Source organism: Strongylocentrotus purpuratus, unplaced genomic scaffold (genome assembly GCF_000002235.5).
Source record: "Strongylocentrotus purpuratus isolate Spur 01 unplaced genomic scaffold, Spur_5.0 spur5_scaffold_7, whole genome shotgun sequence".
Lineage (NCBI taxonomy): Eukaryota > Metazoa > Echinodermata > Echinoidea > Camarodonta > Strongylocentrotidae > Strongylocentrotus > Strongylocentrotus purpuratus.
Window position 1 is genome coordinate 1,240,887 of NW_022145613.1, and position 24,702 is coordinate 1,265,588.

Genomic DNA, 24,702 nt, shown 5'->3' on the forward strand with positions numbered 1-24,702 from the left:
TCAGTCATCTCTTCCACCATGATCATTGTTGTATTTTCTTCTCCGTATCCCAAGCTGTCAGCTCTGGTATAGGTTTGTGTTGTGAGGAGTCCTGACACTATGATGATGAACACCCGCAACATCTGGGAACCGTTTACTGACTTCATCGTCAAATCTCGATGTGTCGAACTAAAGACAATGAAAAACAAGGGTCATACGTTAATACTGAGCCATCTTAATTTCAATATTACTTCCTCTAATAATTCCCATTTTATATTCTGGATAAACCAATATAACCTTTTGTTAGTAGTAGGCTGAGTAGCTATTACCGTCCTAGAGTATATATGGTCACAGCATACTGCATGCACTGTACGTATCGTACACTGTTTGCTAGCTTTTAATTGATGACTTGTTGCTCTAAAATGACGGAAAAAGTGAAATTTTTCCGATGTGGAATATAAAGCAAATAATCACCTTTTGGTTTCAGGCGATGGCAAACTATCACTTCCTCGGCGATCTGAATGTATACGCTATCTTTCCTCAGCTTCGCTTCGGAAAGATAGCATATCCAGACCGCCTCGGAAGTTATAGTTTGTCCCATCACCTTCACCAACGGTAGTTATTTGCTTACTATCCGCACTATCCACCATCTCCTCTTACTATCCCCACTTGAATCTTCTTCTTTCTCCTTCTCTTCAACTTTTTCCTCTTTTTGTCCCTCTTCATTTTCTTCTTAATCTTACCATCATCTTTTCTTTTCTTTCATTACTCTACACCATCATCATGACTTTGTTCTTCTTCACTTTTTTTAAAAATCTCCTTTTTATATAAAATACTTTAGGGAGATCAAAATAATTAGAAATAAGAATTTTAAAGTTAAATACTATTTTATACAATTTATTCATTAACGTTCCGTTCATTAATTTTGATGTCATTTGCTATGAGTGCTTTTTACATTGCCCGATTCGGGCCATTTAGACCGCGATGCATCGATCGTTATTCTTTTATTCTCAATAAAACCATTATCAATTCAATTCAATTTGATCGAGTAAATAGGAATAATATAGGGAGGATGGACATAGGTGAGAGAGAAGTGACCAAAAATGTGCACTTTTTCAAAAATAGAAACAATGTCAATTGTAAAGACATGCATCGGTCTCACATTGTGTAGTTGGGCCGTGTATTTTAAAGACTCTAATCCGACTACAAAGGGACCCAGCTTCGTTTTTTTTTAAAATCAATCTTTAACTCTATACGTAAGGGGAGGGGCATCTCAGCAGACCGACAGCGGGCCGACAGCCCATAATCCGACCCATGCATAATCCTTGTCAGGAGGCCTGTCTGACCGACCGACATATCAGTCCCTTGGCCCTTTGGGCGTCGCTTTTATGGCCGTTTGGCTCGTGAACCTTCATTAAACCATTACACGTACATGAGATCGAAAGCCCAACAGAATAAAAAAAATGTCGGTGATCCCGATCCTTTCATCTTATTTTATTCGACGCATGCAATAAGAGGTTAATAAAACTCGCTAATATTGATATCATTTATAGAGTTCAATGCACCGGTCTGGAGCAGCAGGTATAGTTGTTTATTGAAGACATGTCTTAGTGTCGCCTTATTTACGAGATATGATTAACGATACTCTGAAACCACTGACATTTATTATACGGAATATTGATTAACAAAGTATCCGACAAAACTGTGGCAAGGTATATCGAATAATATCTTTGGTCAATTTTTTTACAAGAATGAAAAGGGATAAGCAGTTTACAATTATGAGGCCCAATCACGTTACAGACCAAACATTCTATTCCAACAATCGCTCCAATCATGCGATTCGTCCTACCTGCTGCCAGCCGAAGGTGGCGTGTTTCCCAAACAGGGTGCACACTTGTAATATACTGGTTGAACAAAGTTGATATTATATTTAATTGATTTAAAAATTCGTATAATATCGAGTAACTGTCTACATAATATACGCAGAGATCTTTTCGCATAAAAAAGACACTGTTCGATGCTGTATTGTTTTTGAGTGCAATTGGTCAGAGTTGTCTATAGCCGCGTTACGAATTTTCGAAATATACGAATTTACGAAATTTTGTTTGGGCCAGGAAAATACTCAAATGAGGCACCTCGTATCTCATTTAGGAGATTTTGTATCTTTTCAGCTACCAATAAAATGGCGTTGATTCTAAGAAAATTCCATTGTAACATTCCGAAGTTACTGAAACCCCGGTGGTTGCGTTTCATATTATATTGACTAATTAAAAGTGTTTTATGCATTGTATAGCACTTTGGTAAGCCTTGAATATTTGGCCTACAGTCATAAATTTGTATCATGTTAGGAAGTACCAAGGGTGTTTTGTTGCTGGATAATTCTAAAATGAAAACTACATCTCATCATTATACTGTTGTATGATAGAAGTCAGAAGTCTAAATATCATCATTAATACTTCAAATAAATAATGAGGCATTAAATAATCACCCGTATGATCGGGTGATGAGTGCTTGACATGCAGGAAAATTGTTTTGTCAATTCTTTTTTTAAAAGAGAAAAAGTAAAGTATCTCGACGTATACATTTAGAAAAATGTAACCAATATATTATTACGGGTAATGAAGTACGAATTTTCTATTGACATAGTTTGTATAATTTAAAAATTGAAAAAAAAGGAATAACAATTAAGATTTCTTACCTAGTAACTGGTCAAAGACAGTCTTGCTATTTCGGAGAAAATGATAGAAGAACTCTGTTGAATGAAGACTTTATTGATGAAAGAAGCTTAATAATGATTCTCCCTTTAGAAACTCAATGGTTATATACAATCCTTTCAAAAAATATGCACACGCGCGTAGGATTAAAGACAATCATTTCTTTGAAAGTGTCCCTTGCGATGTTATACCAAGAACACACCGCCTCGTTACTCGGAGTGAGATTAACCCAGCGGGATCTCTGTTTATAATGAAGTTCATCGATTCATTTCACTTACATAACACCTCGTTATGGAAGAATCAATCTCATTAATATGAGAACAAAATGAAGCATAGAATTGATCTAAAGACGATTCAAATTCATAGAATATTAGAATTAATCGAGATAAAGGAAATGAGTTTTTCATGGTATTTTGTTTCTTTCAATGGAGGCAACGTTTTTATAGAACTTCTTCTTTATAATTAAAAAAAAATGGTTAAAAGGGGTAACAAAAGACAAATGGATATATTGAAGGTATCTACCTACTGTGTGTAGGTCACAAGTTTGTCCATGTGAAGAAACCAGATCGAAACCATAGCAACCGGTCAATTACCAAGTCACGTATCCATACATACTTCTGATTTTAACCCTAAAAAGGCCGGGGGCCATTATGCCCCCTCCCCCCCTCCACGATAAAACTAATTACTTTTTAATGTTTTCTCGGCGGGATATGTGATTTGTTTTATAACATCTGAATCTATTTATCTATATAGTATCTTGCGGGGTGTCATTATTATCATTGTAAGGCCATTTCCGAATGATTTCAAATTACGACGAAAGAGTTAGCTGGTTTTATAACAAACAAATCGGCACATGCACAGTAGCTTACATGCCTCATTCGTGTCAACATTCTCGCCTTGTTTTTTGGAGAAATAATCTATTAAAAAAATATATATTTAAGGCACAGAAAGAAATTATTATTAACGAGATCACCGTTTTCTGTACAATATGCAACAGTTACCTTGTCAGTATCCACATCCCTAGCTTTCTCCCTCTCCCTCTCCCCCTCTCTCTCTCTCTCTATCTGTCTCTCTCTCTCTCTCATTCTCTCTCTCTCTCTATCTGTCTCCCTCTCTCTCCTTCTTTCTCCCTCTCTCTCTCTCTCTCTCTCTCTCCCTCTTTCTCCTTTCTTTCTCTCTCTCTCTTTCTGCAACGAGATTTTGAGTGGCAGTATTTCGTAGGTAATTTGCTAATAGTATATCCTCAAATCCATGTAAATTCCACAAGGATATTAGCAATAAGCACAGATTTATGATCATTCTATTAAAAATTTTAAAAAATAAAAGAGAGAGCGTTAAATAGCATCAGTGCATACTAGGCGTGTAGGTTTCGCTGCAAACTTTTACATTGAAATAATACCCTTAATTGCTTATTAGCAGTCTTATTGATTTTAATTGGCAATCAAAATCTCGTCGTATTTCGCACCCCTCTCTCTTTCTTCTCTCTCTCTCTCTCTCTCTCTCTCTCTCTCTCTCTCACTCTCTCTCTCTCTCTTTCTTCCTCCTGCTCCTTCTCGTCCTCTTCATTTTCAGCATCATGCACATTCAGATTGCAAAGTTCTATAAATATCTCTCTCTCTCTGCAAAACAATTATTCCGTGCATACTAGTTACACCCATAATTGTTTTTTTTAGAACTGAGACAATACCCTGACAGACAGTCTAGGCAAGGTGACCAACTTCGACGAAAGTTTATCATGCAACATGATTATAATAATGTATGGTCTCATACCAAAAGCATTTCCCCTATTAGTGGGAGAAAATAATTAATGAGGGACAACATCAAAGGTCAGCTGAAGCGGATTAAAACGACTAAATGTGTACGTTCATAAACATTTAAGAAAATATGGATTTGGGGAATTCATTTTACATTTCATCGAAACAATTTAATTCCCATGCAGTAGTATTGCGATTTCATAATTCATTAAGAAAGGAATGGTTGGAATACCATTTGAATGTATACAACTGACTAAACAGGCAGAAGATGGACACTACTAGTATTTCGTTTCAGACTTTTTTCTTTATTTCTTCACAAAATGGATAGGCCTACATAAATTGTTATCTATTACAGAAGCACACTAAAGTCTTGCAGTATTTGCTGATGGAATTGTAATGAAGTCTAACTGAAAACCGATATACAGATATAAACACATTTTGATGGTAGTACGCTTCGGTATATACTCCTGGGTTGACTTCGAATGCTTCAAATTTAACCCTGGACCGAACACTAAATGTTTCTCTAACCCTAATCCGAAGAAAAAAAATCATCGGCCATCGTGAGATTGTCGAGTCCAGATTGCATGTTACAGAGAAAATAAGTGAAAATCTGGGTAAAATACTCCACATCTCACCCATGATTACATTACACCAAGGCCCTTAAAGGGCAATCCAACCTTTATAATAAGTTAATTTGTATGAAAGCAAAAAAATAAGAGAAACAGAATGGCGAATGTTTGAAATGAATCGGACCACTAATACAATAAGAGAGTTATGAATGTTTGAAATATGAGCTCACTAAGTATAGGCGAATCTCAAATTGGCATTTTGGTCAGTGGAATGTGACCACTAATCTATACGAAATTCTGTTTTCCTTCTCCTTTGGGGCACTACTACAATTCATTACGGATAACATTTTATTATAAGTACTCTAAAGAGAAGAACCCCCCTGATTCACATATTTTGAAAGATTGACATTTTAGTCACTTTGTGTGTTGAAACAAACGGGAAAGTTGTCAAAAGTCAGGCACTACGTCACAGTGACATATTCAGCCAATATGAATCCGTATATTGGTTATGACTTTCAAAAATTCATAACTTTCTTACTTGTTGTCCGGTTCCGTTAAAAATTTTACCAACTGGTTTCTTTGATTTTCTTCTTTTAGAGTCATAGTTTACTACTAAGGTTGGAACCTCTATTGAGTGAAACTCTTGATAAAATACGACAGATCGTGCAGATGGTTATATCAATGCTCTTACTATTATGTAAACAATAACTCTATAAAGCTATATCATACAATTTGAATATTCCATTTAATTGTTTCTTATAATAAGACATACACTGTACATTTAATGTAAAAGCCTGTGGTTTACATTTTGTTCACTATAGAATACGCACAAGCTATGCTTTTTTTACAATCTATAACAACTTGCTCAAACAGATCTTAATTTTATTTACCCAAACTATATTTTATTATTTATATTACAAAATACCTAGGCCCCGTCTTGTTAACAGGAGCGGTTGTTCCAAGCTGATCGTAATCATATACTGAAGAAATGAGGTTTTTTTAAGTCTGCAATTGATTGGAGGAGTTACGATCAGTACGGAACAATCACAACTGTTGATAAAGACCGGGCCCCTATACATAGAAATTCATTGTGCCGTTGAACATGTACAAGGTAGATTGTGAATACAATCCATATTTCGTTTTTTTATGAAGGAAACAATAAATAAATTAAATTACATGCTAGCTTGACATTGCATAATTCAAAGAAATACTACTGTAAAACTTTGAACAATACTTTCTTTGTAATATGCGCTATACAAAATTAATAACGTTCATTATATTATTAATTGATTGTAAAAAAAGGTACAATAGACCATATCAGTATACTTGGCTATAATTCTATCAATAATCCATTCATTTTGAACACTTAACCTTCTTCACATAATAAAGTATTTTCAGAATATTTCATCAGATTTAAAATATTACGGAGAATTAAATATTACAAGCAATTTTAAAATAAAAATTATACATGACTTTCCCAGTTTATAGAGTGCCCATGCAGTTTTAATGTTCCGTATCAGGACAATTACCCCCTTGACAATCACCCCCGGAAAGTTACCCCCCAAAGACAATTACCTACTCCCCCCCCCTGTAAATTACCCCCAAGGACATCCCCCCCCCCCGCCCACCGGAGGACATCTTCCTCCGGAAAACTATCCCCGAGAACAATTACCCCCGAGAACAACTACCCCACGAGGACAACCCCCCCCCCCCCTCCGATGACAATTTAAGACTATTTCATGTTTTGCTGGAATGTGTATCCATCTTTGGATTTAAAGCCATTCATTCGACATGTAACCATCATGAATTGGTCATTTTATTCATAATATATTTTCATAATTTTTTTCTCATTTTATTTGAGACAGCTGTCCATTTTGTGCTTATATTTCAGCCAAATTAGCCAATACTTTTGAGACTGATTTTGATAAGTAATTTCTCTAACTTGCCGGGTTTGATTCCGGGTATTATCTTCAATTTAATTTGTGAACAAACTCATTTTCATTCTATATCTCATCCTAAGTTTCATCTACAAAGATGGGCGACTATAGTGCATGTGTCAAACTTTTTACAGAGATATATGAAACAATTATTGTCTATCAAAGTAAACATGCCGCCGGGGAACCCCCCACGTATATTGTTTAACCCCAAGAGTGTGCAGTAGTAGATGGGTTGATAATGATCATATCCCGTTGAATTTAGTACTGTATGGGCACATAATTTAAAATATTATTATTATTTTTTTGATCGAGGTTTAGTACCACAACTCCACCTTCTTGGGTTTCCTTTTACACTTACACCTTCCATTCTTCCGACATCGACAGATACAGCATAGGAGAACGACGAGGAAGATGAAAGAGAAGACGATGACTAAGACGATAGTCAGAATGGTGGGCAGGTTATCTGGTAGGAGTAAATAATGATTCAAGGAGAAAAAAGAAGAAAAAACAAAAATAGAAATTTGAAAGGATGAGTGTAAAATAACAACAAAACAAGAATGCGTGTCGTGAATAATGTGATTCATGCCATGGCTATAGAACAAAGCGTGTACATTGGTTTTAATGTTGATTATTTTGTGTTTGTCACCATTCAGGATTTAATAAATAGCTATGTAACTCACTGTGCAAGGTCTTAACCCTGCCTTATAAAGAGTTGCGATTGATCCGAATCAATCACATATTTGCGACTCCATATCTATTATAATATACATAGTTGCGATTAATCGCAAAAGACGGGGTCCTGGTTTCCTTCACTATCAGGGCGGATCTAGGGGTTTCGGCGGTTTACCCCCCCCCCCCTTCCCTTGGGCGGCCAAGTAAAAAAAACGGGGAAAAGAAGAAAAAAGAAAAGAAAAAGTAAAACAGTAAAACGGCGCAATTTTTGGAAAATCCTGGATCCGTCACTGGGTCACCCCCCCCCCCCCCCCTTAGCGAAAAGCTAGATCTGCCCCTGACTATCATTCATAAAGGGAAATGGAGGATCATCAATTATAAAACATTTCTTGAATAAAGGGCACGCAGTACACCAAACTCACTCCCTTCTCTATCAAAGTACCCTTATGACTTATTTTTCTCTTCGTAAAAATGATTGTTTCTATAAAAACTTACTGTCTGATGGGTCTTCCTGTGGCAATGCAGTGGAATTCATCGGCTGGGTGCCGTTTTCAAGTCGTGCTAAAAATTATAGAGATATAGGTAGAGAAGAGACAAAGAGGGAAAGAGAAAGAGAGGGAGAAAGATATATATATATATAGAGAGAGAGAGAGAGAGAGAGAGATAGAGACAGAGAGAGAGAGAGACAGAGAGACGGAGAGAGAGAGAGAGAGAGTGAGGGGTGGAAGAGAAAAGAGAGAGAGAGAAAGAGAGAGAGAAGGAAATAAATATATAAAATCAAACTCCCTTCATCATGTTCAGCACATCATCTGATTTAAAAGCAAATGAGAAAAAACAAAGTATTTTCATTTTGTCCTTTCATATTAATACTCTACCATATCAAACGCCTCGGCCTAAACAATATTGAGTAGTGGTCATCAAGACCGAACACAATATTTGTACGGACGTAGTTTAGTACCCCTCCTCTTAAAAATGACTATTAACTACAAATCTTTATATTAAAATTAGGGGGCGGGGGTTAGTTTTAGTCACTGTACAAAGATGAACTTTTTCAATTAAACCAAAAAGCAAGACATTGACGGTCACATACCCATACATACTGGTACATCATGATTCCATACAGGGTCCTGTAAACTAACACCAGCTACACACGTGATCTCCCATGAACCAATCAGATCAAAGCCTTCAGAACAGTTGTATTTCAACTTTGACATAAACTGGAAGCTATTTCCGGTTCTTGTGGTGTTTCCTGGAATACCTGGATCCTTGCATTTGGCAAATTCGGCTGCATGGTTAGTCGAAGATAAATGACGAATATAAGCATGAGATATAGATTATTTGTTAGAGTATTAAAGTTGTAACAACTTAATTGTACTAAAAGATTTGAATATAATACATGAATACATTATTTTTTTCTTGGGGAGGAATCATACTTGCACCATACTTCTAGAACGCACATGACAGATTTATAATAAGCACATAGAAAGAAAGATTTTAAATTTAAAATTCATTTAAAAATATTATTTATCAAATTCAATAAACTCACATTAAAAAATTAAAGAAGTTTACCTAAACACATCTATTTTCACTAAATAAAAAAGTTGGAAAGTGACAAAAACAAAGAAAGTCAGACAGAAAAAAAAGAAAGAAAGAATGGCGTAATTGCTCACTATCGTAAACTGTAAATATGAAAGATTCCTGTGTACTCCCACAGGCCTGGTTTCGGTTTTCCGAACATTGACGATCACATATCGTGTTGTCTTCGGGTGTTTCCGTGAGAGTCATATCCGAGCGACAGAAGCATTTGTCACCGTTGATGGCAGCATACCTCATGTTGGCCTGGTCGCAATTAGATATACAGGCGTCTACTGTTCTGGCGGTGCTTGAACCAGACTGAAGATTTGGAAAGCTATAACAACCTATGTAGCTGGGCCCTAGTTGTGATGATTAAAAGAAGATAAAATAAATAAACAACCTCAAAAATTATTTTAGAAAACCGTTAAATGAAAAAGCATAATTCTCATTACTGCTTACATATGAAACGGGACGACCAAAGATTCTAAAAAGAAACTTCATCAAGAAAAAGAAAGTTAAGACGAGTCTGTCACAATGTCTGCCACAAGTAAGATCAGTAGAATGATTATGTAAGGGCATCCCTATCACTACCCTCAGAAGTCCATTCCCCGGGGCCATACTGGACACGTTTTATCTGAATATTAATGATGCAAAGCTACTCTTGATATTTCCTCACACAGATTCCACCGATTTGTTTCATTTGCCATCAAATAAGAGCCAAGTGCTACATCAATACCACCGGCGGTATATAAACTATTATATTTTTGATCAATGAAATCCTGTTCAGTGATTGGTCAACATAGCATCATGTGACCAAACATAACATTGCTATGACGAACTGTGACGTTATCAATGGTATAGTGCACTATACCATATCACTATACCATGGATGACGTCATATATATGCAATCGATCAAGATCAATGTGCTATCGGTCGCAGTCGCGGTACTGTCGCCTATGCTGCTCTCATTGCACTCTACACTACTTCAGTGACAGTAAACATGAAGGTTGGTTTGGAAAATATAAAACAAATATATTATGTACTATTTTAAGCCAGTAGTGAAATTATGGATTCCTCGGAGACAGAAATAGCAGTATTTTCTTCGGGGCTACGCCCTCAAAAAATAGTGCTATTCCTGCCACCTCGATCCATAATTTCAAATAGAGCCTCTCAGTGCATGGTATATTTATTTACTTGTCCATATTATATACTCACGATGACAATTGACTCCAGCATCTTGAGAGTGTGGGCAAGCAGAACAAGGACTCTGAAAATTGCAATCCTGGAGACGGAAGTGGTCTGATAATACGAGAGGGAAAGAAAATTGATTATTTATAGAATTCTATGTCCAAATAATGATAATAATATTAATAATAATATTGGATATTTATATAGCGCACATATCCACCCTGCAGGGTGCTCAAAGCGCTCCAATATTACCCCGGCTCTGCTAGGCTACCGATGTCGGTGCTCACAGCATTCAAGAAATTACTTCCTACCGGTACCCATTTACTTCACCTGGGTGGAGTGTAGCAAATGTAGATCAATGTCTTGCCAAAGGACATTAGTGCCGCGGTGGGATACGTACCGCAGACCTTGAGATCACCAGTCGGGCGACGTATCCACTCGTTCACGACACCTTTATACAGTGTAATTACATACAAATCAGGATAGTTCTGATTATTTTAATTAAATGCAATGATTTTGATGATCTAAGTTTGTGGTTAGGCAAACTAGAATTGGGGTGTTCATTAGTGTTAATGACATGCTATACAACCAAGCTAATAAAACCCAGCAGTAAGGGTTTTGCTTCAATTACCATTATTACTTTGGAATATATTGTACTCATTACATGCTAAACGTACATAATGTAAGCCTCTCGTTTATCAACACATAAAGTGTTAACTTTCAATTTGAATTCATCATTATTGACTTCAAACAAAGAGCTTTTTAACAATCTAAAGAAATATTTCCGGCATTCCTAAAATCATCTGGAAGGGAGTTTATCATACATGAAGTATTATTGTGCAACCATGTCAAACAGGGCAGAGAGAGAGAGAGAGGGGGGGGGGGGGGGGGGGGAGAGGGCGGAAAGACAAAATAAAGGCAGAGAGAGAGAAAGGAGGGAGAGAGGGGAGAGGTAGAGGTGGAGAGAGGGAGAGAGAGAGAGAGAGAGAAGGTGAAAAACTACAAATACACAGGCTGCAGATTTATTCAAAAACCCTGATTATTACCATTACTACAGTCGACATTAGTCATTGCGACTACTCCTGTCCCAGCTCCATAGTAAGCATTAGTGACCTCACTGATTGCACCAGGTAAACCTAACTCCTTACATACAGCTGAGGCATCCTTCAGGTTCCATGCAAAGCTGGATACAGTGCCCCACCCGTAAGTATCGGTGTAGACCTCTACTCGCCCATTAAAGGGAGTTGTGCCATCCACTACACGAACACCTAGGCAATAAACATAATAAAAAAGTTACTTTACGGTCAGTTTGTGAATATGATTACCATATTTGAATTAATTAACCAAAAGATGAATACGTGTGTTGAAATAGAAATAGAAAATATGTTAAAAGATAGATACAAAAATATAAACTAATAACAAAGACTAGTCTCCTTATAAAAAATGGGTGATAATAACATAATACAGAACTATAGAGTACGGTGCCAAAAAAATTAATCAGTCCAATATTTGTGTACACGGGGTGAAGAGAGGACTATAACTATTGTTATAGGACAGAAATGAGGTGATTGTGCTTACTGTTCTTTTTTTTTTAAAATTTTAAAATTTTCGTTGATGTGGATAATATAAACATGGAGTACGTTGTATTGACATGTATAATTTCTTTCTTTCGCTTACACATCACTGAATCGATACTCATTTATTTGTGCATTACAATTTATATCCTAACTAAAACATTCTTTCCCCATATTATCTTTTATCTGTTGAATCGTTCTCAATGAAAATTTTAAATCGGTGTCGGATTGTGGGTTGAATAGCTTTCGCTTCGAATGAGATGTGACGTCTTTAACAGAATCTTCAAATTATTTTTGATTTGGTAGCGGGGGAAATATTTTACAGACTAGATCAGATGCTAGATTTAATTCAGGCATAATTATTTTATATTAAGTTCTGTTCTCTCTACAATTTCTAATTACGACTCAGAGAGAGAGAGAGAGAGAGAGAGAAAGAGAGAGAGAAAGAAGAGGAGAGAGGGAGAGAGAAGGAGAGGAAGAGAGAAATATAGAGAGAGAGAGAGAGAGAGAGAGAGAGAGAGAGAAAGAGAGATGGGGGAGAGAATGTCGCTGTCTTGAAAGTGTTTATTGTGTTCGTTAAGTTAATTTTTTTCTACATTATTTACCTGACTGGTTAAAAAGAGAAACTTCAAACTGAAAACCGGTATCCGAACTACTTGCATCACTTGTGAAGTACATCCACATGACATTATCCGGAGACAGGATAGTCGGAGGTGAATACTTTCCGGTTAGTCGGATAAGCTCCCTACCATTACCATCTCCGAATGAAAGGAAATCACTGTTGCGTTCCAGACTCAGAAAATAAAGTTTGGCTAATATCCGGAATCCGGCTGGTACGGTTATATGATAAGCAAAATTCAAGTTGTTTGGATACGGATTCGGATAATTTGGTGAAGTCAGGTTGATAGGAGTAGTATCCGTGAGATGGCGTCCTGCAACTGAAGAAACAGAATACTATTTTACAACAAAGGTTAACAGCAACCCATAAATTCACTTATACATGTCTTTGATTTTGGTTTTGATGATTGTTATAGGCATACCTAGATAATATAAAGACTGCGCTGATCTCTTCCTTAAGTTAGTTTAAAAATTCCATATCAGCCATTATTACAGCCAATATATGAAGAATCATTACAGGTATATAAAATTAATCGGTCGATTAGGTCCACCAATACAATGAATTCGTCATTGAATCAAACTATATTTATTCATGATGCAAGTTTACTTCATTGGGTTCTGTTTTCTCTCTCTTTTTTGTTCGGTTTCCATAAGTAGTGTGAATAAAAGAAAACAAAAAGACAAATAAGCATTAAACTCAGTGCGGGCAAGTTTAATTTTAGTATTATTAACCTACCAGTTTGTGCATTGGCAATGGTGCATGAAATTACTATAACGACGAAGGTGAAAACCAATATGTGGTGATACAGCTGACTGGCTGAGCGGACACGCATGATGATGGTAAGTTGCAAGGGAATGTCTGACTTTTAAAAGACGTTCAAGGAGAATTATTGGTCCTGAAAGTAAGAGACACAGAACAAAAGAGACACAGAAACAAAAGGTTATTGCTGGAAAAATACATGTAAACACAGGTGCAATCATTTCAGTATTAGCTTTTTGACTTATTTATACATTATATATTGTATTGTTTTTACTATTATCATATTATGAATTTCAATGAATTTTTAGAATGTAAATAGTATGTAGTGATTGATTTTAAATAGCTAATGTTAAATATTACCAATACCGTTTGAATGATTATAACAAATAAAATAAGATTTTATGTAATGGAGCTCATGTATACATGTAAACATGTCTAATTCAGCATTTTGGCTGCGAGGCATTGTTTTTTAATGAAACCATTTAATTGAATCGAAATGGACCCTTCATATATTTATCATGATAGTTGAAATAACTGTCATTTTTACAGATGACATTTCATATGTTTTCAATCTAAAGAATCAATTTTATCGTCTTTCCAGCATTTTCAAGCAAGCGAAACCTTGTTTTAATGGTCTATATATATTTTATTTGTACTTTGATTCAATAGTCATTGCAGTGGCGCACCCATTTTGGTTAGTACAAGGGCAGATTGTAGGCTACCTAGCTGAAAATAGCGAATATCAACAGTTATGATAAGCCTCTTGCCTGAAATAAAGCATTCTGAGGCGCCATAGGTCTCATAAACAAATAAAGCTTTCATTATAATTATGATGATTCAGTCATGCATGCAGTTTGAAGTGTGTAACAGAGACTGCATCAGGAACGTACGCTTCAAGATAAAATTAAGTTCTGGGGGGTGTTTCACAAAGATCCTAAGTAGAACTTAACTCTAAGTTGGACTTAAAAATTATGGACAGCCATTGGAGTCTTAAAATGAAATATATTCAAAAGCAGAAATTCAAGTATTTAAGACTTTTTATAAATTCCACATCCAGAACATGAAATCTCCTAGATGATAGAAAATATCATGATTTAAATAAACAATTAATGCCTTTCAAAATAACTTTTACAAAATATTGTCAAAGATGCTAATGGCTTTCCATAATTTTTAAGTCCAACTTAGAGATAAGTTCAACTTAGGATCCTTGTGAAACACCCCCTGGTCATGCAATTACATTGTGAAAGAAACGGTGTGGAATCGATCACAAAAGGTTGATCATCTAGCATACAATCAAATCATCAAAATGATAAGAAATTTGGCCCAGTCTTGGTAAACTTACAAGCACGATACACAGAAAGATGTATATGGGGCTACACGAACATGTGTCATAAAAATCCGTCCGAATTTGTATGTAGGTACATGCCATATTTAGAATATGAAAGCAATTGAAGAGCCTTGCTTTTTAGGGAACATTTTTTATCTGATGGTCGTCCACACTGGCATGTATAACAATGATAATTAATCCTCACAAATTATTTATCACCTCTTCCCAGAACTTAATCTTCTCTTTAATATTAAATGTTGTCAATATATTATCATGAATCAATATACCCCAGCTCCCTTTTGTCGTTTGAAACGTGACAGTAATGTTCAGTGTCTGTTAAATATGAAAACAACAAATTGAACTGAATGGTTCTGAAAATGACATTTGAAAGTTGTTTCGACTCCTCCGTTTCTTGGTTCATCTCGAAGATGCTTCCACACGGAGTCAGATAGATGTCATCATGTCACCACCGTGATCACAGATGAGAGATGACAAACGATCATATTTTCCTCGTAAAGCATTGATGTAAATGGCAGAGTGCAACCCTTGTGAGCATGCAAGAGGTGTTCTGTACTATGGAAATTAAATGGGTACAGCGGCGGGTCCAGTTTCAAATTGGTTTAAGCCTAAAACATCACAAAATGCCACATTGAATTCGAACATGATTTAGGAATATCATGGCGGAAGAAAGCCAGTGGCGCTATACAGAGTTAACCTCAACTCTACTATATAATCACACATAATACAATTTTGTAAGGAAGATTAAGAGCCCCACCCCCCCCCGCCCTTTTCCTCCATGCCCCCACATTGACCTGCCCAAAGCATGATCCATTATCACCGACTTGTGTTGACATCCATCTTGTTATTTTATTTGTATCATAAATCAACATCTTCCCAACGTCGAGTAGAATTCAGGCGGGTAATGTTAACCCCTGACCCCTGCATCTTTCTTGTCACAAAGTGTTCCTTACGAGTCCGACCCCTCCATCTCGTAGCTATTAGTAATACACCGATTAAAACATTTGGTTGGTATTAATATTGCCATCACACCGCCACGCGTACGTTATCATAACCATGCCAAACCCAAATATGTTTGAGCTGATGGCCAGATGAATTGGTGTCAGAAAACAAACAAGGAGATTTTAGAATGTAAATGATCGCCTCGCGATTTCTGCACCGTAAATCAATCATCCAGTGAAGACACATTTCTCGCAAGTCATGAGTCACCCATTCTGAATGTATTATTTTCCTTGGATATCTGACAATTGAGACAGACAATGATGGTCTAAATGTAACAAAATAACGATCTTTGATTTAAAATGGCTTCATAAAAGGATATTTAGTTCAACCCATTAACTACTAAATTATCAAATTACCCATTTTATTTATTTTTTATTCATTTATTACACATCTTTAAAAAGAAGGGTAGCCCAATCAGCAAATAAATAGTGGTTTTCGTTGAGGCCCTTCATGACACAAACAAGTATATACATTTCAACAAATCAAAATATAAATAAATATAGAAAATTACAAAATACGACTTTAACAAACAAAAAAGTGCAAACCAGGTTATAAATAAGGATTTGAACATATAGAATAACGAAATGAGTAATATGTATATGATACAAGTATGTAAATGCTATATATATCCCAATTGAAGCAAACATTAATTTTTATTTAAAACAGCAACAACCACAAAAACAAACCAACAAGAGAAAACAAGAAGAAGATATAATAAAATATATACAAAGAGGAGAGAAAGAAGAGTTATATTGTACCATAATCATATTACAACGTGGATGTCTTCTGCCATTTTGCCATTTCTCGTTTAAATAGGTTTAAAACAGAAACCACCGTGTAGCAGCTGTAGGCATAGTGTTTTGATAATGGACATTTCTCATTACAACATGCAGACGGATAATATATATTAGGTAGGTTGGAATGTTTATTTCACTGACTGTGATTGAGAATGTTATCATCCAAAGGACCAACCCTACATTCTTAACATCTACTATCTAAAGAGGGGATTCAAGTTGTCAAATAATTTCACATTAAATGACATTGGATGATTGTGTCCAGGCTATGGCTGACAGACACGTACTTCATAACAATATGTGTGTGCTACCAAATATCATTCTGATGTATAGCATAATAATTATGTACGCTTACAAATCGCTCTACAGCACCATTAGCAAACAATGAAATTAAATATTCATCGCCTATTTAATTCAACCTTGCTTTTCAACTTTGCTTTTAAACAGAAAAACCAGTAAAGTTCGTCATTGTGCGACATCCAGGAAAATGTACATTAAGTAGGGTAGTAGTGCTGTACAAGCAGAAGTGAATAGAAGTAGCGGTAGTATAGGATAATAGAACAAGGAAGTACACATTAAAAGTAGTATGAATAGTTGCAGAAATAAAAGTAACTGTAGAAGTATGAATAAATACGAGATGTCAAATTAGTTGTAGAAGTATAGAAGTATAAAGTACAGAATAACTACATGTTTCATGCAGAAGTACAATTTACAGTAGCAAGTTGCATGATATTCGAAATGAAACGACATGTCATTGGACTATATTTTGACAGGTTTGATTGTGGACTTGTTTGCCTTCCCTGTGAGATAATTTGATAGTATCATATAACATGACCTATGGTAGCTGATATAGACAGATGGGATAACAAACTCGGGGTAAACATTATGAAAACATCCTTACTGTTACTTAAAGACTATATTTCACGTTTTTTATCTATGATCTAATGGCTTTTTATTCAACTTTAATTTTTTTTTCATTTCTATTCTATCGTTTTTAATTGTAACAAAATATGTTCATAACAATTTTAGACCTCATAAGAACACGATAACAATGATTATAGTCATTATAAGGCATATTAAAATGTGTGCCTCATTAAGACTATACAAGAGTTACTAATGTTTTCCTCCCTCATAGTCACCGGGGTCATCAATAGTTTCTTTTTCCCGCTTTCTTATTGTTATTTATACTTTATTTCCCCCTCGTCTTTTCCTCTGTAATCTTGTTTTTTATTCGATTCAAGGGGGGGGGGGGGGCTAATTTCATGGTCATCAAGGTATTTTTCAATAATGATATTGTCTGCAAATTTTCAAGAAAAATGAACAAACAAATAAAAAGAATTGCAGCATTGAAGAATGTTAATTTACACGGGTTCAGTTTTACAGTGTGGTGCTTTAAATCCCTCCTCTATCGCCCTAGATTAAGTTTTGATGGTGACGCGAAGGAGATCTCTCTCGCTGTTTTCTGAGTTCCCCGACCCTTGACTTATGGTATCTGGAATGTGACCTAGCTACTTTGGTACTCCTTCTTCAAGTTTTTTCCAAATCACATCTAAAACTTAATTCCATCTTGGAAATCAAGATATGAATTTGATATCAATTGTATATCATTCAATACAAATATACAAGAGTTTCAATGAACTTCAGATGAAATACACCGGCATTCAGATATTTCTTTTTAATATCAGGTCAGGTTGATTTTTTTTTATTTCATTATTCCCTAATAAACGATTAGATTTTGCACGTTACAAATTTAAAAAATGATTTAAAGTTGGGAGCCTTCTGAGCTAATAAAGTTACATTTTGTGAATAGGTTCGGCTAGTATACATTCCAAATAACATTGCTCAGGGTTACTCCAAATTAGTCATTTCGAAGAATTTCAAAATTTCACAAATGGATTGGTTAGAATTGGGAATTGCTTAATAGTCTTAAAATGCGTAGACAACAATATTACTTCTCCTGTAAATAACGGGGTTTACGCAATGCTCTCTTCTATTTGTTAATTTTCCTTATCAACTCATATAAACTCGTCCCTAAAAACTATGATTATCATAGTTTTTAGGTTATAACAGAATAATGTGAATAGGGGTACTGTAGGTCGCATTTAGACACATCTGCCGTCTGAAATATCCGTGAGACCTCCAATACTCACTTCAAAACCTACTACATTACTTGAGATAAGATTACAAGAGAAATATTCCCCATTGTCAACATGCATTACATTGCACTGATGATATTCAAAGGCCATCTAAAGTATTCTTTCAAAATGGAATGTTAAACGCATTGGAAGGAGAGGAATAATATCGTTGAACACACGCAGTACTAAATATGTCTCTGATTTCAACCAAAGTCATGGCTTCTCGACGGAATAGATAAAAATAGAAAGAGAAAAGGAAAAAGAAAAAGTAACAGAAGAAAAGATAATTTAGGAAAACAGAATCAGGAATGATAACCATTCTGTTGCTATGGTAACATCACCTTACGGCGATGGGCGACAAATCGGAATGTCCGTCTCTTTGCAAAACCTGCACGGTAAGTAATGTGTGGAGGATTACATGTAAACTTTTATAGATAGTTTATTTAAATAAAAATATGAACAGTTAGGCTCCATCCCATGAGCAACCAATAGATTTCTTTAATAACATGTCCAATATTTTTAAAGAGAATTCACATTTCCCACAAAGTGCAATAGAATATTCCGGGGAAGAAGGTTAAGTTTTGCATCTACATCCTAATCACATCAAAGAAATTATGAACTGTATCTTTTAATACCGCCATAAGTTTTGCATATACTTAGTCTTGACATTGTGCGTCCTGGATATTTCTTACATTTTTTTTGGACTGACTTTTGACAGATTAAATGACCTCTGTTACCCCACATCTTTTATCTGATAGTGATAATATTCTTGTTTTTATGTAAAACGTAAAGAAAGACGACATAATTTGAAGTTGAAAGTCAAATTCTCTGTCCAATACATTTATTTAAGCGGGGACATGTCTCTTCAACACGGGACTACGCCTTTCTACCAGCATACATGGGAGTCCAGCTGTGTATAAACTGGAGCTTGAAGGTCGCTTATTAGGAGCACACTGGGAGAAGGGGTGTGGGAACCATACAGAGGGGTGTGTGGCTGCCCTCCTTATCTTACTCCTGGTATACTTCAAAGATTGACACACCCATGACCTTAACACATTCAGTAATGTGACATGAAAGAACATTTATTTAGAGAATCTACTGTGTTGATAGGATCAGCGGTGTATATTACACCTCTAGCAGTGATCATGCTGTGATCATACTAAGAAAAACATTTGGTTGTAAATGTTTTATTCAGTTGCAAAAATACTTTTATCAGAGGAAGTTGATGAATCAAACGGAATTCTGACTTCTGACGTCACGCATTTTGAAAATCATTTCGGGTCAAGGGCTCAGTGAAACATTATTCTTCCTTGGAGATCATTATGATTGGAATTAAATTAAACACAATTCACTAGACTTTCATTTATCTACTGAAGATTTGTAGGGAAGATATAAACATTTGCCTAAAAACTGACAAAATAAAGGGGTATGCAATGATTGCAGACCGTTGACAGAAAATTAGGGGACAAGAAAAGAAATAAGTACTATTCGAGCATAATTATTGGAGAAAAAAATGAAGCATATAAAAAGATGAGGCGCTAGTGCTGTAAGAACGATAATTATACAATTTCCACACAACTGCGCCAGGAGTGTCATTTTTGACAGACATGGTGCATTAAAATGTTCACTATATTATTATCATTATTTATTCAGAATCAAGAGGACCTATTTTTCTATTGAGAGACCATCTACCCAATGCAAAAACAGACACACATATAAAAATTAAGGTTATTATTACCGGACCTTCTATAAACATTTGTAAGGTTATGGTTATGATGTGTCACTCTATATAAACATACATACGCTATTCATATTCAAATTAATGACCTTCATGTATTGATATTCAGTTTGCTGTGGCGTATACTGTGGCCCAATGCTTTCTATGGCTATAACCAAATGCAAACAAGGAAGCAATACGAAACGACATACACAATGTGTGTCAACCAATTAGAACCGAATAAACATGCATAGTAAAAATCAATAAGCAGCACAAGGTTGTTTTAACCAAAAAAAGAAGAACAAATTAATTGCCACCTTTCAAGTCTGTCTGGCTCTGACAAAATAATGTCATAACATTGAGTTTTAATATTATTTCACTTTATATCACACAGGCCTACACAATACTATTGGTGAATGAGGTACTATAAGGTTTTTCTTTACCTTGTTGCCTCTCCATATTATTACATTAATGTTATCAAAGAAAAAGGGAACAACAGATTTAAAATATTCCTTACAGGTATACTATAAATTTGTATCTATGATAAGGTTTAGAAATTAAAACAAACATGAAGAAACACATGAAAACACAGTGAGCAAAATGAAAGAAAATAAAACGTTTTAAAAAACAGACGTAAAGTGATTGAGGTTTTTCTCCCAAGTTGAACGTCAAGCTATCGTGACCCTAGTCAATGACGTTGACGTTTCTTGGCCAGTAGACCTTAAAAGGTTTCGATGAAAGATATAAAGAGTCAGTTTGTCATTTTATTGTCAGCGAAAGAATGCAGCGATTTTAGGTAGTTCAGAAACAGGTCATATAGTTCATTTGCAGCTCAGTGAATATTATCAGCGGCATCAGATCTCCACATAGTAGATCTATATATGAGTGTAATGATTATTGTTCATAAATAAAGATCATTGTATTATTGTTATACGAAATTGACAATGTTAGTCTTGTGCTTTCTATCCCCTTCCTATTTTTGTTCCAACTGCTTCTACTAGCGCTACTCTACTACTACTACTACTACTACTACTACTACTACTACTACTACTACTACTACTCCTATACTACTACTACTACTACTACTACTACTACTACTACTACTACTACTACTACTACTACTCCTATACTACTACTACTACTACTACTACTACTACTACTACTACTACTACTACTACTACTACTACTACTGCTACTACTACTACTACTACTACTACTGCTACTACTACTACTACTACTACTACTACTGCTGCTGCTGCTACTACTACTACTACTACTACTACTACTGCTACTACTACTACTACTACTACTACTACTGCTGCTGCTGCTACTACTACTGCTACTACTACTACTACTACTACTACTACTACTACTACTACTATTACTTCTACTACACTTCTACTACACTTTTACTACTTACATGAGACCTTTTGACAAACAACTCACATTTGTTATGGTGATTATATGGGGATACATCGTTATATACAAATACAATTCATGAAACAATAGAGTCTAGCTGAGAGACTTACCTCAGGAGTATAGTTAAATTGAAATGACTGAACAAAACAGGCAGGTAACCTATCAATACATATCCATTGCTTGATTCAATTCTTACGATAAGCTTTACATCACAGTATCAACTATTGTAGTATAGGCCTAGACACTGATGCAATCCAAAATCATCAGTTTGAAACGTGCCTCCTCCCGGAATATCATCCACTATCATCCACAGTCGCATTCACTATGCGACAACGAGCAGGTAGAATGGCTAGACTAAACACGACTACAAAGAGGGTCAGGTACAGACACAAACTATACAAGCATCCCACGCAAAAATGAATGGAGTATGAAATATGGCCCAAATATGTAATATTATATCCTGGTTTTGAGCGGTTAAGAGATGCTCGTACGTGGTGACGAGTGATGGCTTCCACTCCAGTTCGGTCTGCAGCTTGCTGTGGTGTGTACAATTGCATACGGTACAAGTTGATGATGATATCGAGGACCCGCCCATTACCGCGCATATTTAATAAACCATCATTCCTCGAATTTCTTTTGTGAAAATGATAATGTAAACATTTGTGATTTGCTTTTATCAAGTCAGTTGAATTCGTTCCAAATTAATTTCGAGCGATTTCAATACGAGTGTAGGGTGATTACCCCGGACGCCCACCCCGGACAAACAAGCCCCCCCCCCCAACCCTTTGTAACCTGTAGAATGTAGATGGTTCGAGTGTAATACTGGGCTATATAGTCCAACATGTTGTCATAAGAGAAGTGAGGGGATATGGTCCGAAAAGGGGGAAGGGTGACACTATTTAATAAAAATCATGCAGAATAAATAATTGTGTAGATTCAAGTGTGGTAGCAAAAGTGATAGTTACTATTACTTTCTGTTTTCGTTTCGCATGTTTGCATACCAACTTTACTGATGGGCTCTTATAGTACCAGAGGTTTCACAACTGTTACTCCTTGCATCTGAACGAAAACTAAATCGCCACAAGGGGCTTTTATGTATAGTCACAGTGGCGTACCTGGGATACTCCGTCAGGGGGGGCAAGCGACCGAAACAAACAAAAAAGGCGATGCTAATTTTCACTTCTGGCGAGCGAGCGAGCAAAACAAAATCTTTAAGTAACGTTTGGTATATAAACTGGTATTGTTGCAAGTTGGGGGTGGGAACATTCACTTGTTAGCGACGTTAATTTAATTTTTTGCAAACGAGTGTAGCGAGCAAGAAAAAAAAATCACTTCTTTTTTAAGAATTGCCACTTAAACTTGGTTCAATTGTCCCATGCAGGGCGCGGGAACAATATTGTGTTTAGGGTGATTTTATACCCATTTTAGCTAGCGAGCGAAAATACATCTTTCTCTCAATGAATTGCTATATAAAATTTGTTTCATTGTTGCAGGTAGGGGGCGGGCACAATCGTGTTTAAGGCAATGTCAATCCCATTTTGGCGGGCAGGCAACCCCCTACATTTCTCTTTTTAATGATATTGTAGCAGGTTAGTGGTGGGCACATAATTCCACGAGCTAGCGAGCGTAGCGAGCGAAAAAAAAATCACTTCTCTTTTATAGGGAAAATATGGTACATAAAACTTGGGTTCATTGTTCCATGTCAGGGACGTGATTATTAAAAGCGGTGTTATTTCTATTTTGGCGAGCGAGCGTAGCGAGCGAGCAAAAAAAATCACTTTTCTTTTATAGGGAAAATATGGTATATATTAACTTGGGTTCATTGTTCCATGTCAGGGACGTGATTATTAAAAGCGGTGTTATTTCTATTTTGGCGAGCGAGCGTAGCGAGCGAGCAAAATTTTTGTTATGATAATTGGTTCATAAATTTCAGATTTTTTTGTTGCAGGGCAGGGCTTACACAATCATGTCTAAGGTGATGTTAATTCCGTTTTGGCGAGCACGAGCACACCAAAACTTCTTTGAATAACGTTTGGTACATAATTATTAACTGGTTGTTGCAGGTTGGGGCGGGAACGTTAGCGGTGTCAATTCCATTTTGGCGAGCGAGCATAGCGAGCAAGCAAAAAAAATAAATTCTCTTTTAATAAAAATTAATAAATAAACTTGTTTTTATTGGTGCAGGTCAGGATGGACGCAATCGCGTTTAACGCGATTCAATTCCTTTTTGGCGAGAGGGCGAAAAAACTCTCCCACTTTTAATGATATTGTTGCAGGTCAAGGGTGGGCACAATTGTTTCCAAAGCAATGTCTATTCATTTTATTCGCGAGCGAGTGTAGCGAGCGAGAAAAATGAATTAGTCTCTTTTAGTAACATTTGGTACATATATTGTGTGTTATTGTTGCCATGGTTGCAGGTTGGGGCCCGTCGGGGCAGGCACAATTTTATTCTAGGCAATACTAATCCTTTTCTTTTTTCAGGGGGACGAGCAAGTAAAAACATTTAATACAAAATAGGCTAGCAAGCAGTTCGCGCCAGCGAAGAGTTTCGAATTTGTTATATCACTTATATTTTCCTATTTTCATTTGTTTTAATTTTTCAGGGCCGTATGCGGAATATTTTTCTGGTGGGGGAGGGGGAAAGATGCGTTAAAAGTTTTCGAAGAATCTCAAAAGCAAAAGGAGTGAAGGGAGTTCGAGCGACCGAACTGGTCATGAGGGTACTTTTGCATTTTAAAAAGTAGAATTGAAGGATTTGGTAATTAAAGGCGTACACTACATTTTCAGGAAAAAAACTGTACGTTTTCAAAATATCTGGGGTCAACTGCCCCCCCCCCCCCCTTGGTGCGTACGGCCATGGTCTTTTAAAAAAAATAAATTTCCCCATTTTTATTCCTTTCCTTTTCTTTTCCCTTTTTCTTCCTTTTCTCTTTCCTTTTTTTCTTTTTT

At 36.0% G+C, this 24,702-nt stretch overlaps 1 protein-coding gene across 1 annotated transcript; it reads right to left on the minus strand.

Annotated features, from left to right (window-relative positions):
- Positions 1-6,735: 6,735 nt before the first annotated feature.
- LOC100887915 (deleted in malignant brain tumors 1 protein) lies at positions 6,736-21,950 on the minus strand. The gene is made up of 9 exons (XM_003730382.3): positions 21,864-21,950; positions 13,318-13,477; positions 12,569-12,901; positions 11,436-11,657; positions 10,417-10,500; positions 9,296-9,559; positions 8,716-8,910; positions 8,121-8,186; positions 6,736-7,416 (listed from the first exon to the last, which is right to left on the minus strand). Exons 2-9 carry the CDS (start codon positions 13,412-13,414, stop codon positions 7,268-7,270), a joined length of 1,410 nt encoding a protein of 469 aa, XP_003730430.2. The 5' UTR covers positions 13,415-13,477; positions 21,864-21,950; the 3' UTR covers positions 6,736-7,267.
- Between the last annotated feature and the right edge of the window lie 2,752 nt (positions 21,951-24,702).